At 53.2% G+C, this 17,522-nt stretch overlaps 6 protein-coding genes across 6 annotated transcripts; 4 read left to right on the top strand and 2 right to left on the bottom strand.

The window, feature by feature from the left end:
• The first annotated feature begins 115 nt into the window (after positions 1-115).
• Positions 116-857, top strand: C7974DRAFT_17287 (uncharacterized protein). Its single transcript, XM_046136184.1, has 2 exons — positions 116-462; positions 513-857. Exons 1-2 carry the CDS (start codon positions 221-223, stop codon positions 799-801), a joined length of 531 nt encoding a protein of 176 aa, XP_046002976.1. The 5' UTR covers positions 116-220; the 3' UTR covers positions 802-857.
• A 100-nt stretch (positions 858-957) lies between these two features.
• On the top strand, positions 958-2,084 carry C7974DRAFT_383162 (OsmC/Ohr family). The gene has a single exon (XM_046140739.1). The coding sequence runs from the start codon at positions 1,240-1,242 to the stop codon at positions 1,846-1,848; it is 609 nt and encodes a 202-aa protein (XP_046002975.1). The 5' UTR covers positions 958-1,239; the 3' UTR covers positions 1,849-2,084.
• A 4,807-nt stretch (positions 2,085-6,891) lies between these two features.
• C7974DRAFT_467892 (uncharacterized protein) lies at positions 6,892-8,248 on the bottom strand (the record flags this gene model as incomplete). The annotated part of the gene is made up of 3 exons (XM_046146377.1): positions 7,743-8,248; positions 7,215-7,671; positions 6,892-7,184 (listed from the first exon to the last, which is right to left on the bottom strand). The coding sequence occupies exons 1-3, from the start codon at positions 7,878-7,880 to the stop codon at positions 6,892-6,894; spliced, it is 888 nt and encodes a 295-aa protein (XP_046002974.1). The 5' UTR covers positions 7,881-8,248.
• Positions 8,249-10,883: 2,635 nt separating this feature from the next.
• C7974DRAFT_407915 (uncharacterized protein) lies at positions 10,884-12,123 on the top strand (the record flags this gene model as incomplete). The annotated part of the gene is made up of 3 exons (XM_046143280.1): positions 10,884-11,063; positions 11,112-11,882; positions 12,037-12,123. The coding sequence occupies 3 exons, from the start codon at positions 10,884-10,886 to the stop codon at positions 12,121-12,123; spliced, it is 1,038 nt and encodes a 345-aa protein (XP_046002973.1).
• A 2,818-nt stretch (positions 12,124-14,941) lies between these two features.
• Positions 14,942-16,144, bottom strand: C7974DRAFT_407914 (palmitoyltransferase PFA5; the record flags this gene model as incomplete). The annotated part of the gene is made up of 2 exons (XM_046143279.1): positions 14,942-15,451; positions 15,500-16,144. 2 exons carry the CDS (start codon positions 16,142-16,144, stop codon positions 14,942-14,944), a joined length of 1,155 nt encoding a protein of 384 aa, XP_046002972.1.
• A 117-nt stretch (positions 16,145-16,261) lies between these two features.
• C7974DRAFT_17150 (uncharacterized protein) lies at positions 16,262-16,706 on the top strand. Its single transcript, XM_046136164.1, has one exon. It carries the CDS (start codon positions 16,380-16,382, stop codon positions 16,608-16,610), a length of 231 nt encoding a protein of 76 aa, XP_046002971.1. The 5' UTR covers positions 16,262-16,379; the 3' UTR covers positions 16,611-16,706.
• The last annotated feature ends 816 nt before the right edge of the window (positions 16,707-17,522 follow it).

The raw sequence follows: 17,522 nt of genomic DNA, 5'->3' as shown, positions 1-17,522 counted from the left end.
CAGGTGTTGAAGACCGGATACCGAAGCTCGAACACCGAAAGCCGCGCGAATCTTATCAGTACGTATCAGCACTACGGTTACGACATCATCATCACATCCAGTGTGGTACAGGTGCCTGTGTAATACAAGAGAAAATATTCATCGGCCACGACCCTCCACCAGCCCACAACTCACCATAATCCCTCATCCGCCGCCCCTACAAACCGTCCACAACCCCAGCATGCCCGACATAGACTGCATCCGCGACGCCATCGCAGCCTACCCCGGCGTGAAAGTCGGCTTCACAATTTACAGACTCACCTACGGCGACGACGCGTCGTGGGCGCGCTACATGCACCACCTCAACACGCGCGTGCGGCTCAACCTCGAGGCCGAGGGCGCTGGTGACGTCTTTGCGCATCTTGACTGGGATGTGCAGGAAGACCCTCAGCTGCAGGATGCGGACGAGGATACGGTGCGCGAGTGAGTGCCTGACACTCCACTCTTATGCAGATGGCGATTAATCAGCGCAGACGCTTTAAGACGTACGTGACCCAGCACCCCGATCTCGCATACGGCGGCCCGCGGTTCGAAGCATGCGTTGCCGTTACGCAGGATGATGTGGACGCGGTTCTAGAGGGTCCAGGGCCGGAGGTCTTCACCATTGACGATACGGGGTATGTCACGTTGGTTGCGGTTAGAGAGGAGGATGGGTCGCAGGGTGTGGCGTTTCCGCTGCTGTTTCCTAGGGTGTACTCGCTTATCGACGGGCTGGGGTGGGATCACATCCACGATGAGGACGGTGATATATTTGCCCAGTAAGATAGATAAAGCAATGCAGGTCCACTTGCGTTGATGGAGCCATTCAAGGTGTGCACGTGTCCGCGATGTAATAGTGTAAGATGAGACTAACCGTTTCGGGGTGATGCGATGAGGTATCATCTAACCGAGGCCTTGCTTCATCGTCGTCCGATACAACGGGTAACTACCCCGACCTTCATCAATCGGCACCGATCATGTTATTCGGGCTCACGGCGAAGATGACAGGCTGGTCTTTCCGTACCTTCCTCTTTGATGGCTCGCTCGAAAGGCGAGGCGGGGCAGCTGCATAGCTTCCCTTTCCCCGCGGGGTACATCTAGACCCCTGCCATGCCTACGCCATTGACTACGCGTGTAAATTCAAATCTCTATCGCCCGTTTTCTCCATCAACTGATTTGACATTGACCTAATCTATCTCAAATCCCTTGTCCTCATTCGCAATGTCAGCCGCCCAAGCACTCCGCGAAAAGCAAGCTCCAATTAAAGAGGGCTACCGTACCGACCCATCCTCCGCTATCGTGACCCTGAAATCCACGGGCTCTCTCGACGCGTCCTCAATCACATGCAAACTCTCCACCGGTGCGGCAGTCAAAGAAGCCTCTCGAGTCGCCGGCCTGCACCCCAAAGCCGGCGGTGACGACTTCTCCATCTCGGGTGAATTGTGCTCAGGTGACATGCTACTCGACGCGCTGGTCGCCTGCTCGGGCGTCACGCTCAAAGCCGTTGCGACTGCACTGGGGCTGCCGGTGCAGTCTGGCACGGTGACTGCCGAGGGCGATCTGGACTTCAAGGGCACGATGGGGGTGGATCGGGCGGCGCCGGTAGGCATCACTGGGATTCGGTTGCAGTTCAATATCAAGTTCGGGACGAAGGAGGATGGTTCTGAGGTCAATGAGGATGAACTTGAGAAACTGGGGAAGTTGACGGAGAGGTATTGTGTTGTGCTGCAGACGCTGGTTAAGAAGCCGACGATTGGTGTTGTGATGATCGGGAGTGGGAAGCAGGAAGATGGGGTTGAAAAAGAGATTATGCACGGGAGTAAATATTAAGAGAAGCAGAACGGAATGGTATTGCAGAACTACTTCAAAACGCAGAACAATCCTCTAAACACATGTAATACTCTAAACAGTTGATGACACGCTTTTGGATTTAAAATCCGAGCGTTAGTTATATGACAGAAATGAAGGAGGATGGTTACATACCTAAACAGTCTTCTAAACATGGGTAGTCGTCTAAACAGTCTACAATGCACTTTTGGCTCTAATACATTACTGTTAGATATGAACTAGAGAAGAGACGAAAGATGATGATCACATACTGTGATACCGCCTCAACGCTTTGCGTTGGGCCTCTTGTGTCGGTGATTGTGGGAAGAGGGCCTCTTTTTGGCTTCCATCTTCAGAGGGGATGTGGCGTGAAGGTAGTTGACGATGTGGTTAAGGTATCCAGTCTTCTTGGTTTTCTTGTAGATCTTTCTTGCCTTGAGAAGGTCGAAGAAGACGCTGAAATACATCTTGATGGTGTAGATGTTTGGTAGTCAAAGGGTGATACTGGATTATGTGTGTGATGGGATTTTGATGAGATGAAGTAAAGTAGCATTGAGGAAAATATTTGAAGAGCATTCTGATCTCAAAGATCACAAGTGTACCGCGCTTTTTAAAATTTGTTGTAGCCCTCAGGTTGGTTCTGATTGACCCTGGCAGAATATTTATTAAACAAAACAATATGAGCAAATCAGAGGGCTAACCACGAAACTGTATATACAATTCTACCATAATCTAGCAGCGTGATCTTCCAAATGCGTAGGATATCAACTCTGGTCCTTGGTTGTGCGTTGATCTACAGAATCGCGCACAGTCATTACCAACATATGTCAGTGTGATCTTGCGCAATCTATTGTTCGGCTCTGATGTGATCGGAGAATACGCGCCTTTGAGTGTGATCCTAAATATATTGTTATTTGGTCCCGGTGTGATCTGGGATGCGGCGCCTGCTCAATTCGTCTCACAAATCTTGGGAAGGAGGTAACCAGTACACTGGCCCATAAGAGGGTTGTATTCGCCGAATGGTGAGCGATCACACACCCTTTTCCTATTTGAATCATGTACTCTACTTTATAGAAACAGTGTACAGGCTATGATGTCTCAATGGGGGAGACTTCAATTACAGATTTCATGCAAAACGACACCAGTGCCCTCAAATACCACTTCTACAACCTCAGGTACCAACTACCCGGAGACCATCGTTCCAATTGACCGTTCCCACGCGCAGCCAGGGTATACTTCTGAGATCTCGTCTGGGTTTTCCATTCTGCGTTCATTTTGTCACCGTGCGAGAAAACGTCGAGTTGATTAGGCATTAGGGTCATCTCACAAATGTATCGGGCACTTTCGAATTTTCGTCGCTATACTGGTACGTCCTTTCTTCTATCTCTGAGTCCAATGGGCTAGTGATTACATCCAGCATTTGTTCTGTCAGATAGCGCCTTGAACACTGCTGAATTTGAGGTAAGAGAGAGGAAAGCTGACGTCAGGCATATCAAGAGCTGTCCGTCTTTCAATTGGGCGCAGATGTCTACGCAATTACCAGTGACCAGCAATTTCAGTGTAAGCGTAGTGAGATTCGAACAAAATGACACTCGATCTAGGTACTCGCCGACACAAATGGTTACAGTCAAAGATGGGACACAGCCTCGAGTTAGTTGCCGTCCCCAGCTCCTCATCCCATCAGAACCAATCAGCATAGGCAACAAGCCAGCATGGAAAACCCGGATCCATCATAACCACGTCACGCATCGCACCCACACCGTTCACTCACGTTACGAATCAACCCAGCCCAAGCACCCATCTCGCCTGTGTATCCGGTCAGCAAGCCCTTAGCTCGCTCTTAGCCCACCTGTCAGGACGGCTGAACAACGGGTTTGTGCGCAATGACAGCGCGTATCGCCGGGAGCCACGACGCGAGCGAGCAACGCGATGGCTCCATGGCCTGCGATTGGGCGCGCTGCTGTTGAAGAGAAATGTGTGGGTAGGGAGGTCCACCAGCGACGCTGTTCTGTGGCCGTACCTGCCTGCGCGAGCTGCGCGAGCGCTGCGCCTAGAAGATCAGTGGTGGCGAGAGTGCCGCTCATACAGGCAGGTGATTGCAGCGCTGGCTGTCAGCTGCTTGCTGTAGGCTGCTGTTAGTGCAGTGCCAGGAAATGGGAGATGCTGGTGCCAAGGATGTGCGATGGTGATGAGGCGCTGCTGGAGCTGTGGCTCTTCGCTTGAGCTTGATACTTGCAGTACAGTACATCCAGGTATGAGAAAGTTCACAGCTGCTGCATAAGTTCGCTAGTTCAACGTCTGCAGCATGTCACCTGGCTTGAGGGCTGATGATCATTGCTACGGTTTTGTCTAAACCTAGCAGCTCCTCATAGACCTGAGAAACTTACTGAACTTACTAGTTAAGAGTAAAGACAAAGTTGTGTGTGCTATGACAAGAAGAGCCAGGTTTGCCGTATGTTAGGAGCATACTTACTGATGTACAAGGTTTCGGATGCATAGCTGCGAGACTTTGAAGCTCCGATGAAGCCACGCAGGACTAAAACGTTGAGCTTGGAGCTGGACCAGTCTTCTCTGATTGGCTGGGCCCCTGATTCCAGATATGATAGCCAATCTTTGGCTTCCGAGATCGTACATGAGCCGGAGCATTTATCACGTTTCTAGATCGACCGTACCTGTCCTGAGGCACGCCATTGAACGTGTCGGGCCCATAGCAGCGGGATTGATATGTAAGAAGGTTTAATGGAGGGACCGGTGGTTTCAGCAACACACGCGCGTTGAGACAGTTGTGACACTTGATAGCGTGCTGCTCCGCGTGAGCGTTGGTGTCATTTCGCACCCGCATGGCCAGAAGCAGGTGTTGACAGGTGTGGGTACGAGGATATCGTGCTAATGCTGTTGCTGATGACTACAACGAACGTTACTGGCAATTGCGTAGGCGACAGACCCACGCTTGTACCGCGTTCTTCTTAGATCTTGCCCTGCAAACTAAGCCACTGACAATCACTACTATTAGACTGCTTTAGTGAGATCGTCGCTCACGAAAGGTCGCTAACTAAGAACTTCTGAATTTGAACGGACGAATCCGCAGCTCGATTGATATTGCCAAGTTGCAGCTCCTCATTGTTGAAGGCATTATGGTTGCGACTTCAGGTTGTATTCAACGGTTTGACTTGCGGCTTCCTGCTTCCGCTGGCTGCCAATGACGTGGGTTCTCGGTACCAGCACAGATAATCTTTATATCCGGTGACAAACTGGCGCCACGATGCTGATCTGTGGGCGATCATTCGGAGATGGGCTCGTGACCAACAGTGGCAGACACGGAGAACAGCCCATTGTGTTGATCGTAGTAACGCCTTCGTGGATTGGACCTTACCGGAACTTTCCGCTGAAATCGGGGTCTAGTCCGAGTTGTGGCAATCGGAAGGATTCTGCTGGTATACATACAAGATGTATGAAATTGTATCTGACTTATCGCTGAGTCAGCACCGGAGAAGCACCTCACAATGTCGCGGTTAGTAACGATGGTTCGAAGTCAAGAGGCGCAATTACGATTCATGAGACTACAAGATCATCAAACCGATCTGCACTCCATGGTCAAGAGGAAAGAAGAACCGACTGTGGCCGGTTAAGGCACAGGGTCCATGGCGGCTTTCGCTGATCACCCGCGCGAGCTAATTAGGCCATGTCAGGTTAAGTAGAGCGACTCTACCCGGATAGAGGCAGTGATTTTTTGGGTCGCTAGACGGCATGAAGACCAAGCGAACGCACCGATTCGTGATTGCACGCCACCCAATAATGGACCTTATTCCGATCAGGAACGGATTCCTTAGCTCCAGATCGTAACTTGAGCTGGAATTAGTCAAATATGCAAACATCAATTTGACGGGCTGGTGGCCGTAAGAGGAAGCTGCGTAGGCGGCTTCTTGATTCAGGAAATGACGAACAGGATACCAGCTCATTTGTGTTTTGATGTCCCGCGACTAGATAGACCAACTACTCTTATACGGTGCACGTTCCAGTCAAACGGCAGATACGTTTCGCGCAAGAATAAGGTTCTCGTGGACGGGTTCGGCACGCTCCTCGAACAAACATTTGTAAAATTGAAGGGCGCAGGCATCAATAGAGTGCACTACTTATAGACTGTCCGCGTGCGCACCAGGTTGGTCGTGTTTCATGTCTCGCGGGATATCCCTTTGATATTATCGTGGCTTTGATGGAGCATCTTCCGATTGTTTGGGTGACTGCGCTGTCCACTGTGCACCTTTTGTTCGTCTTCAAGAGCGATCAATTCTGTAAGCGGTGCCCATTTTTGCTTTGCGCAGACAGCCACGGCACCGTTACACGTGGCATGTGGTTGACATCTGTCAGGGCGGAGATCAGAAAAGCACTTTGACATGTACCATGAAGACAATCGCTCACGTCGGCGAAATTCGTGTTTTCTCATATCACTGAACGTTCAGCCGCGTTGAAGAATCCATTGAGCCGTCCACGAGCTCATCGAGATAATGCAGCAGCGGGAGATCGGACGCGTGCTTCGAATGCAACACAAAATGAAAGGTAAAGCAGGGTCTTCCGTTGGCCGCAGCAAAGCGTGCATGGGAGTTTGCGGTGGGAAGCCCGAGGAATTCCGTTATCGTGAATGGACTGTGGCTCCCCGAACCCGCACACAAGTAGCCATAAATGCAACGGGATGCATCTTCAAGCAGGGGTATTTCAGCTCAACGTCTACTCCAAGGGCAGTGACCCGAGAACCAGGTATGCGTTGATGCCGTGAGTGAACTTGAAAGACTTCGACTGGAGGAAAAACGACGCCGCGCATCGATAATGGCAAAGATACGCGCGAGAACCCATGTCTTGTGTCACCTCTCGATGGGTGTCGAAGAAACAGACTCGCGGCCTTTCTGCGTGAACATGTGTTTGCCATCACGACTGCAGGCGCGACAGATGCATACCCTGGTAAGTGTAGTTTTGTTCCACTCCAGTGGCAGAGCGCAAGCCTCGAGCAGGTGTCACCAATGTCACCACGTTCGTTCCCCTGGTTCTCGTCTATTTGGCGCTGTCCGACACCGGGTTCTCCGAAAGATTCAGGTCAATCCACCTGACCTGACCGATTGTATCACTGAGAAGTCGAGGCGGTGACCAATATGATGACTGCGTAGGGCGGTCCTCCGTGTGGCACAACCACAAGATTCGAGCAGCATGTAGACCGACAGGAGGTACATCAGACTGCTGTTTGATAGTCGTTTTTGATGTTAGCGCGCAATAGTCTCGACGCGGCCAGATCTTTACAATAGGGCTAGTGATGAGGCCGTCAAGCGCCTGGCGGGGCGCAAGAATGTCTGAAAACAATAGTGTGAATCATATCATACATGTTTGGGAAGCCGGGTGTGGTGCAGCGTCGAGGCCAGTTGGGGCTGCACCCAGCATGATGGCGTTCGTGGCTTTCATCGTGTACTCATGGGTCCTATGACAACCCAGCACTGCGACTTGCGGTCCGATGTGGGTGGACGGTAAGACGGGAGGCTGTGTGTTGTTCATGCAAGGGTTTTCAAGACGCTGGATCAACGTCATGATGGAGTCGCCAGCAGACACTTGCAACGCGGTACTCGCTGAGCAAAGCCGCGTTGTCGAGTTTCCGGGTCCGGCATTGATGGCGGCGAGGAGCCGGGTTCGACCCGGATTGGACGGAAGCGTGCCCTGAAGCTCATTGGGGTCTAGTCGTGACGCGATGGCAACGCTACATGTACTGACAGCCCCTGGATGATGGCGCAAAAGAACTGGGACTTGGCGACACACAGCGTCCGCCTGGCAAAACAAAGTGACGGACTGTCAGGCGGTCAATTGCTGCGGTAGAACCATGTGGCGGTCCTCAGCGCTTCCACATGGTCGTATCGTACCTTGTACGAGGTCTCGTAGGCACGGTGAACACGCAGCAGCCCGTCCAGGGGATCAATAGCAGCGTGGTTCCAACTTCCGAGGCAGAGGTTTGTGCTGGAGCCAGGATGGTGCAGCCGAAGATGTTCGACAGCGCCCATGATCCTGGCTGCGGCGGGCGGGGCTTGCGTGGGCACACAAACCTGGAGCGGTCAGGACAGACGACGTGAAGACGGCCAGGTGAGCGGCTTGGCGGGCAGGCTGGTATCAAATGCCACACTGTGCGCTGAAGAGTCAGATGCAGGTCCGGCTGGCCTGCCGGATCTGACAGAGGACGGGAGCGGGCGGAAACTCAGAGTCGAGGTTTGATGAAGCGAAACGCACTGCCCTTCACTGAGGGCTGGGCGTTCGTCAAGGTTTCGTAGAATTCAATAGCTGCAACGTCAGAGAGTTTGCTCTGCAGCAGGCCAAACGCGCCTGAGGCCACGCATCCGACAGACTGCTCCCTGGCTCCTGTCCTCGGCCGCCGACAGCGCCGCATGGTGAGCGACGAGCGCAGCGTTTGGTGCGATGTTTGATCGGCCGGCTAGCGGAAAAGATCAGCGCGTCGGGAAGGCGCGACCCTCGATCGAGGAAGGCGCACACACCCCTGCTGCCAATCACGGCCGCCTAACCATCGTCGCACCTCCCGCAAACTGCAACCAGCGTCGTTAGACAGCTGTCAACCGCCCGCGCCCGTAAAAAGGGGCTGAACCCACCCGCGACCAGGTCGAGCGCCGCCGGTCGGTGTTGGCTTGACATCATGGCTGTCGTCGCTGTCGTTGCGGGCGTCGCAGCCCGCCGTTGGCAGCTGTCCTCCACACGTGTGTGCTGTCCTTTTCGTCGAGGCTGACGTACGCAACATCTCTCCGACATGCCATCTGACGCTGTGCTGGTGTGCAGAGGAAGGGCAGTGGCAGACCTGCCTCTCTTTCGCGCATGGGCCGTTTGAGACAGACTCGAGCGCGCGTCAATTCAGCACAGGCCTCTCTGCGCCTGTTCTGTTGGCTCGAAGCAACAGACACCATCGAAAATCATCTGCAATCAATCTCAGTTCGACGGCGGACAGAGGAGCATGTCGTCGACCCGGCTGCTATTTCTGTACCACAATGAACACCCTCTTTTTTGTTGCTGAAACCTCTCTGCTGCAGCCCTAGCTCCTTCTCACACCACGACACAACAGTAGGTATTCCGCTCCTGGCTGCTGGAAAGGCCTCGTTGCACAGCTGTACACGCTCGTCAGCCACCAACCTGGTTTGAGCTTGCGGCAGCTGTCTACCGGGCATGGTGCCATCTACTGAGACCACAAAGATCCATCAGCATGGCTCCAGCGTGCACAGCATGTCACTACCTCGGATTGACCTCCGCTCTGGTCGAGGGTACGGTCGCAGACAGTGTTGTTCACGTTGCGTCTGCCCCTCCGCACTCGCGGAGAGAAGTTCAGGGCAGCCAGCTCCAATCATCCCACTATGCCTGTTCAGCCGTCATCATGGTACCGTGCAACCGGTCCCTGGCACAGCCGGTACAGCTGGTACGGCTGGTACAGCTGTGAGCAATGGGAACTTGGACCACCAGTGTTGGATCAGCAGTCATGGTGATGATGCACGAACTGCTTTTGTTCGAGGATAAATGCTTCCGGCTTGGTCTGCGCCCGCGTTGAGCGAGGAATGCGGAGGACGACCCCATGGTAGGTGCACGCGAGACTAAGGCGAGGCTGCCATGGGTGAACTTTGTTCTGCACAAAGTTGGCAGCAGGAAAGGCTTGAGACGATCGTTTGCAGGCCAGCCACATCTTGGCTTTCGTCCGTGATGGAACGTTGACAGCTTGCTGCGGCGGCCAGTGTGTGGGAGCGTGGATGAGGTAATCCAAAAGCAGCCAGTGAAAGGCACGCGACTAGATAGGCTGCGAACAGAAGCGGCCCCTGCTCGTTTCCATCTCGAGTCAGATGCAGCAAGATCTGCGTCGATTCAAGTCTGGTAAGTAGTGGAGACAAGCGGCGACACTCTAATGGCGCGCCCAGCGTAAGGCCTGCAGCAGATAGCGCGGCTTCACCACCGGCTCGTGCCTCGAGACCTGCGGCGTAGTGGGAGTCCATCTGTTTCCTCTCCCAGCCAAAGCCCGCGTTGTGCACGCTCGGAGAATATAGGCCAAACCTTAACTCGCACCTGTCAGAAGCGCAGACGTCGTGCTAGACGCGCCTGTCTGTCCTCCGCTGGCGCTTGCCAGCATTCCCCTGGACAATTGCCTGGGTGCAAGATCGCGCTGCATGGATGAAGTACGGCCCGTTGCAGTCTTGCTTTGCCCAGAAACGCCTCCTTTGCCGTGGATCTGTTCTTAAACACCTTGCTCCCGTCATCACGACCCTGACCATTCCTGCAACTGCTGCGTGCTTGCGCCGGCTCATCTTCTCCTCCTCAATTGCGACGCCACGACTTGTACACTGACCCAATCGATTATTATTCGCTGTTCTATAATTTGGGCCAGGATTTTCCCAATCATTTTCCATACCAGTATATCTGCGATATATTCGTGGTCGTGTACCCTGCCCTGGACTCTGGCACATTACGTCGTCCATTACCCTTCTGGTCACCACGACCCCTCTAGTTCGTCTTTAGGTACGTAAGTCAACTACCAATTCATGTCCCTGCCTCCTGTACTTCCCATGTTTGGTTCATGCAGGATTTCAACATCATGTTGTCAGTCAATGTGGTTCATGAACCCTGGTTCCAACAACACCGTTCTGACTATCTGGCAGTACTATAAGAGTGCAGCTGTGCAAGCCATGGAATATCTTACCCTCCAAGATATTCCGCAACGCCACTGCAACCCCGTACAATCACACAGAATGGCTTCCCACTCAAGTGAAATGACGGTGGGACACATGGCAGCGGTATGTGATACTTCTTCTGATTCCCCACCTACTTTCACCCCTCAATTATTGCACCCTCCTCATGAACCCCCTCTGTGGTACGGGTACACTTCCCGCATCGACTCGATCGAGTGGAAAGCGCCCCCGGCACTCAGAGAAATCACCCTGCCCGAAATCTCCCGATCTCCTTCCCTGCCCAAATCCACACACCAAACGTCGGGAGGCAACCTCTTTTCTTTTGCACCCAGGAGAATCATGAGCCTTCCTATACGCGGCCATTATTCTTTCCCTCCACCATGCAGCACCACGACCCAAGAACAAGAAACGACCTGCAACGATACTGAGACCACATCACAGAATCATCTCCAACGCAGTTCACCACCCCTCCAACCAGGGGAGCAAAACTTTCCAGGAAAACTCCCATCATTTGATGAGGTAAGTGCTGTTTCGGATCCCACGGCCCACTCCAGCTAACTCCAGCAGTTTGTCCAAACGACAATTGAGAGGACACCACCACACACACCTTCGCGCAGGAATGAGAGCACAGAGAACTCTCCGCGTGTACGCCCACAGTTTGATGACGTGGCCTGGTCCGACACCAAGCGCAGACGTGTTGACACATTGGGTGACATCTATGCTCGCCCATCCAACGCTGCAGAATTCCCACCGGCTGACTCCCGCCGTGCAAGCGCGGCTATCGATCCTGCACTGTATTCTACAGACCCTACTCGCGCTCGACAGCACTCAGCAGGTCCCAGTCACCATCGTCCAAGTTTGCCTTACCCTGCTCCTGCGCCATCACAACATGCGCGGCATCAGTCGCAACCCGTCGCCCAGGGTCACTCATCTTTTCAGCAACCTCCAATGCACGCACATAGGGTAGTCGTACAGAACTCATTTGCACAGCCTCCTCAAGCAGGAATGATGTATGAGCGAAGGCCAAGCTATTATCAGGATCCTCAGATGCAACAGCACGCCTACCAGTACGATGACCGCCGCGAATCAGTTTACTACGCCAACCAGCAGTACGCTGCCCCACCACCCGCAGGATACGAGCACAACTACTATGACGTCCGGTTCCAGCAACACGTTGGGGTTGATCACAACGCCTTCAACCGTAAGCGACGCGGGAACTTGCCAAAGGAAGCCACCAACATCCTGAAAGAATGGTTCAGTGCAAATCGCGCATCGCCCTATCCGACTGAAGACCAGAAGCTTGAGCTTTGCCGAATGACAAACTTATCCCTGAACCAGGTACGTTATCACTCTAGTCTACTTTGGGCACCTGATCGAACGATTGCACCACGTCTGCCATCTTTCAGATGTCTTCGACGTGCTGCAATGCAAAGTGAAATCATGGCTCTTTGTTCCAACCTTCAACTTTGACATGATACTGACGAGACTACAGGTCAGCAACTGGTTCATCAACGCACGCCGTCGCGCCCCACAGAAGGAGCAACGAGAGCGCGAGTCGAACGCCAGCAATGATCAGTAGACATCTCTGGTCGAGCCAAATTCGTTTGCATCGCTGCCTCTGGCAACAGGCCACCATTGTTTTCACTAACCCGCACTGGACTTGCATTCAAGCCGTTGATGTTCCAACGCACAATCATTTCATCATCTATTTTTTCACTAAAGGGCCCTTTCCTACTGCTGCGCGGGTCTTGAATGCGTACTTGCATCACTTGGTGCTCGGGTGGACTCTCTCTCCTTGTCTACTGTACGTAATACCCTGGATACCAAAACGGAGCATCAGAAATTGGGCACGGGCACGGATACACACACCGGGGCCAGGCGTTCCCGGCGTTCCCGCGGTCGCTACACGACGCGGACGATATATTGAATGGATTCAAGACTTAGTATTAATCAACTCGAATCCCTTATCCTTGAGCATTCTGAATCTTAGATTGTGATGTTATCGAGGGATCGTACCACCGAGCGCCGCTCGGCCCTGCATGCACATGCAGCGCAGCCCTGACTGAGCAGAATTCAATATTGCGTTCCTCAGTCCACAAGACAATCTAGCTGATGCGACTCGGTCAGTGCTGCACTCAGCGAAACTATCGTCCAATCCGCCACACCAAGGAGACTTTCGCTGGTGAAACATCCGCACACCGTGGCGCTATGCTCTATGTCCGCCACCGTTCAACGCCCTGCCATCCATGGCTCTACTGGCACCGTCCGCCTCCAGACCTCCGCGCTATTGGATCAGTAATGCAGGCTGTACATCGGCCGGGCTCTGTACAGAGTTCACACTACATCACAGCGACAATGCACTACTGTCAAACGATGATGCGCGCCGGTGACTTCCACTAGCGGCGTGTGAAAGTTTCGGTTGCGAAAGGTTGGGAGTTTAGACTGCGGAAGGAACATTTGGCAGCCGCTGAGGCACGAGACTATCGAACCTTGCAGCAGTTGAAAATACTTATTTTTGAAACAGGTCATGCCAGGGCATGCTTTCGCTCATTTTCGCGGGCTTTTGCGCGCCTTGGCAGCACAACTCGGGGTTGTTTCATGTAGCGTCTGGGTTCAGGGTCGACGGAGTTAATGTATGAGAAACTTGACGCTTAACGGCCGGCGGGTGTCAGCACCATGCCTGCGCGCCGTGTTTTCGAGGCGTCAGGGATAGGAAAGTGACAGCCTTGCGGGAAACGAAACGCATGTGGTGGCGAGACGGTGTTGGTGGTGTTCCAGGATTTGCGATTTCTACACCGGACGGTGCGAATCCCTTCAGCGTGCTCCACTTCCCCGTGGTGGATATGCGGCATAATCGGGGACTGTCATGGCCGTCATGATCTATGCTATGCGATTGACGCCGTCGGGCCTGCAAAAAGAACCTTTTTTTGAAGGGGACGCACGTCAATTGTGGATGTCTCAATAAACCCATGTCTGATCGGCACTAGGTTCTTTCCCCTTCCATCTCATGTCACTTCCAGATTTTGTCCCCACTCCAATTCATTGGACCGTAGCCCAAAATGCAACCTCAACCCCAGTATTTGCCATGAAGCCCCTAGAGTCTACGTGGACGAAGATGATTGTTGTCTGTTCAGGGTGCAAAGTAAGACTCGGTGCGGGGACCGGCCCGGCGTGCAGTGCACTAAGCTCCATGTACCGATGTAGCAAACCCACGAGTCAACGGTTGAGTGCTCACCGGTGCATCCTAGGAGCCATCCTTGTGGGTATCCCAGCGATGACACTGCTGATCACGGTATTGTGACGAGTGAGTGAGGCAGCACAAGTGTTTCGACGAACCCTGAAATCAGTATCTGTCACGCAATGACGCGCAGGGCAAGTATTGGCGGCCTTGCGACGGTAGATCGAGCTTGGAGCGACCGGTGACGATGGCTTTGCAATGGGGTGGTATAGGCCCTTGGGAAGGGATCTAGGCGGGGTGCAGCACCAAGTCTGGGTCCTGGGCCTAGTGAGTGAGCGAGGAAGGAATGACGAGAGGGCGAATTTTCAGTTCCAGCATGCTCAGGGGTAGGGTCCTAGTCGCGTGCTTTCATTTTGCGCATAGTAACACACTTCTGTAGAAGGTCAGCGCAAAGCACTAGTGCTCACGTTATCTTGGGCAATTGTTGCTGATCATATGCAGGAGCATGATGGTCCTACCAGAAGATTCGCTCGCGATGATTGTGGTATGGTGATGGGATCCTGAGTTTGAGTGAAGATCTTGCACTTTGGGGCATCAGCTGCCAGTCTGGTGTGCTGCCGAGATCCCTGGCAGCTCTTTTTGGGACACGAAGCTGTTGACCCAGGTGCTCGAAGCCCTTACTGGCTCAACATCATCAAGGGGTCCACGTTGATTCGCGCAGATCCGCGCTGTGACGCAGACACCTGTCATCACTTGTCCAAATTGGCGTACGTTGCAATCAGCATCTGGTCCGCGATAGTCGTTGACCCGTAGTCAATTTCCGAGCCACGGAACTTCGCAGGCAAGAGACGTGTCTAACAACTTCGTTTGAGGCCGCGGAACCCCACTACCGGTCTTCCATGGTTCTAGTCTTGATAGCAAACCTGGGCACGGCAGGTGCCGGAGCGGCAGATGTCGACATGAGCCATCGAGCTGGATGAGGGGATAAACGTGCGTGTGATAGATGTCATGACTTGCTCGAAACATGACTGCCCAGGCGTGAATAGTGGCAGGGTGCATCTTCGGTCCTTACTTAGGTGGTGATGTATGTGATGAGCTCCGTATAATTAGATATGTATTAGCTGCAATGCAGATGTATGTACGTACAAGGGTATCTCCCAAACGCCGGAATGATGCTATACTTGCGAACGTGACCGCTCAAAGGATGCTCTGCCTACCTTCAACTCAAAAGCGCTAGCTTCACCCCTGGGTTGTGTGCCTCGTACTGCCTTGCCATGTCGTAGACCAGCTCGCCCCATTCGAACTCGCCTCTATGGCTTTTACGCTTGTACGGGCTATGCTTGAACGGCGTCAACCAGTCTAAGATGTTGTCGCCCATCACGTCTTTCCAACCCATCATGAGGCTCGTATACCAGGGATGCTGATGTGGCTTGGTCTGCATGACCACGTATGTCCGTCCCGGGCCACGCTGGATGGTGGTCAGTACCGGCCAGTCATCGTGACTTATTGGCTTCTCTTGTGCAGATGGTGTTGACGGAAGGCTGGTCCTTTCTGACGTGTTGGAGACCAAGAGAGCGATGTTCTGGATGCCACCTCGCTGGACACCTTCCACCGAAGTGTAGTTGATGCAAAGATTCCAGCCAGTCATGCAGGTCATGGTGAACGTGAAGAGGCAGAATAAGAGTCCAACGGCGAGAACCCCGATCCAAGTGCTTGGGCGCGAGCCGGTCTGTGGTGAGTTAGTGTGTGCATATCTGTAGAGACCTCTGCTGCTGACCTTTGATACTCGGTCAGCCAGGAAAGCGGCCGCCACGGTCCACACAAATGCTGTGTATAATGACCCATAACCGACAAAGAGCATGAAGAACTTGTGAGTTGTTTCTGAAATGATACCGCCAGCCCATGGGCAATAATGATCCATCTTCCTTACGCAACGGCCCAATTCTTTGCAGTGATGCGTTCTATCCGGCTTCCAGTTGTGGCACTTGTCGCACCACAACGGCATGCCCTCGTAATCACAAATGTATGCATCGTACTCCTCCATCCAACTTGTTGTAATCTCTTTCTTCTCCAGTGAAGTGTCTCCCAGGGGGACTAGGTCCGGCTTTGACCATATGACCTGGAGAAGGCGCAACCATGGTAGGAGTAGTAGAAGGAGTAGTACAGCGTATACGACAATGAGAGCGATGCCGGTGGCGCGTCGTGGCTGGACGTTGTAGTCCTGGCGCATATCGGCGGGAGGGTCGATCAAGTACTGGACACAAATCTTGTACACAATGACCCAAGTCACATATCCTATTGCGCCCAGTTCGAGGAGAGGCATGATGACGCTTGTCGATTGTCCAATGCGCTGCTCGAGCGCTGACTGGTCGCGCTCGTCTGCGTTTGTCGCGCCCGCTGCCGGGGCTACTGGGGGCGCCATCTGGAGTATTGAAGGACTGCCTCACGAAGAGGAGCTATATTATGGCGAGGAGGCTGCGAGGCATCGTGGCGTGCGCATTTGGCGTTGAGGAGAATGAGAGGCACTTGGCGCCACAGCCACCGCCCCGTACCGTGGGTGCCCTGTCCTCGAGCCGCAATTCGGCCTCGAGTATACGTCACCGCCGATCTGTTGATCATCAACAATCAACACCACAGGAATATCGCAACGTCCTCACATGAATTCAGTAAACCTATCGAAATTGCATAGACGACGTGCTGCTGAGCGAGCTCTTCTTGCCTTGCTCGTTGCTGTGCATTTGCGCGCAATTTGGGCTGACGCGGACACACGGGCCAGCGGTGAGCTGTCACGCGTCACACCCCTCAACACCACCTTAAGCTCAATCATCCGCCTGGTGCTCTTCACCCTCCTTCTACTGATAACTCGGTATCAGAATATCGTAGTTTGAGATGCTGCTAGCGCTTTTACGCTGTACTTCCCCCCTTCTTCCACGCTGTGAAGCAATCGCTGCAGTCGCGGCTCAACTGTAGGAGCTAGCCATATGCCTCACCGGTTCCTCAGCCTTGTGGCCTTAGAGTCTCCTCGTCTTGCTGGAGGTAGGCTGTGCTGGCCTGGGCGATGAGCCGTCTGGTGCAACGAATCACATGGTTTCTCGATTTTTTGACCTGTGCAATAGGTCGAAACAGCACCGCCGCTCTCGAGTCCAGCATGAAGTGAAGCAGAGGAGAGTACGATCTCCGTCCAATCGATAACACTCATTGCTGGCGAGTTTCGTTATAAAAAGTGTATATCCTAATGTGGACATGCAGGCGGGAGGGGTGCATTCACCGCACTTTACACATTGCAACAAAGGCGGAGAAGGCAGACAAGGACGAGGACGTCTTACGTATCTGTAGACGCAGATACAACGAAGGGTGAGTTGCTACCTGTATCAATCGCCAAACCCTACCCACTATTGCTGAGCATCATGCTAATCATGACCAGATGGATGCCCTGCAGCCTAGCCCGGAACTGAGGGTTCACCGCTACAGTCTACGAGCGCTGTTGCTTCAAGAGAACCCAGTCAGCACGATTCAATTGTCTTGTTGATTACGACATAGAACAGGGTCTCCGGGTCCGGTCAGATTGAGAACCCTGGTGTAGATCAATGGCTACTCAGCTCGAACCGGTCTGATTGTTGAATGGCGGCGGCATCAACTCTAAGTCCGGTCAATCAACGAACACTGCCCAAATTCTATCGTTCACCGGCAGAAATGCATAGATCAGGCGTCAAAGCGTTCAGACCGGAGTACTCAGCGCTGTAACGAGCGAACTCATCGCAAAGATCTGGTTTGCATGGCCGAGCATTTCAGCAAACGTG

Source organism: Boeremia exigua (genome assembly GCF_020726555.1).
Source record: "Boeremia exigua strain MPI-SDFR-AT-0100 chromosome Unknown C7974scaffold_1, whole genome shotgun sequence".
In the NCBI taxonomy this organism is placed as follows: Eukaryota; Fungi; Ascomycota; class Dothideomycetes; order Pleosporales; family Didymellaceae; genus Boeremia; species Boeremia exigua.
This window is presented reverse-complemented; position numbering and strand designations above follow the sequence as displayed.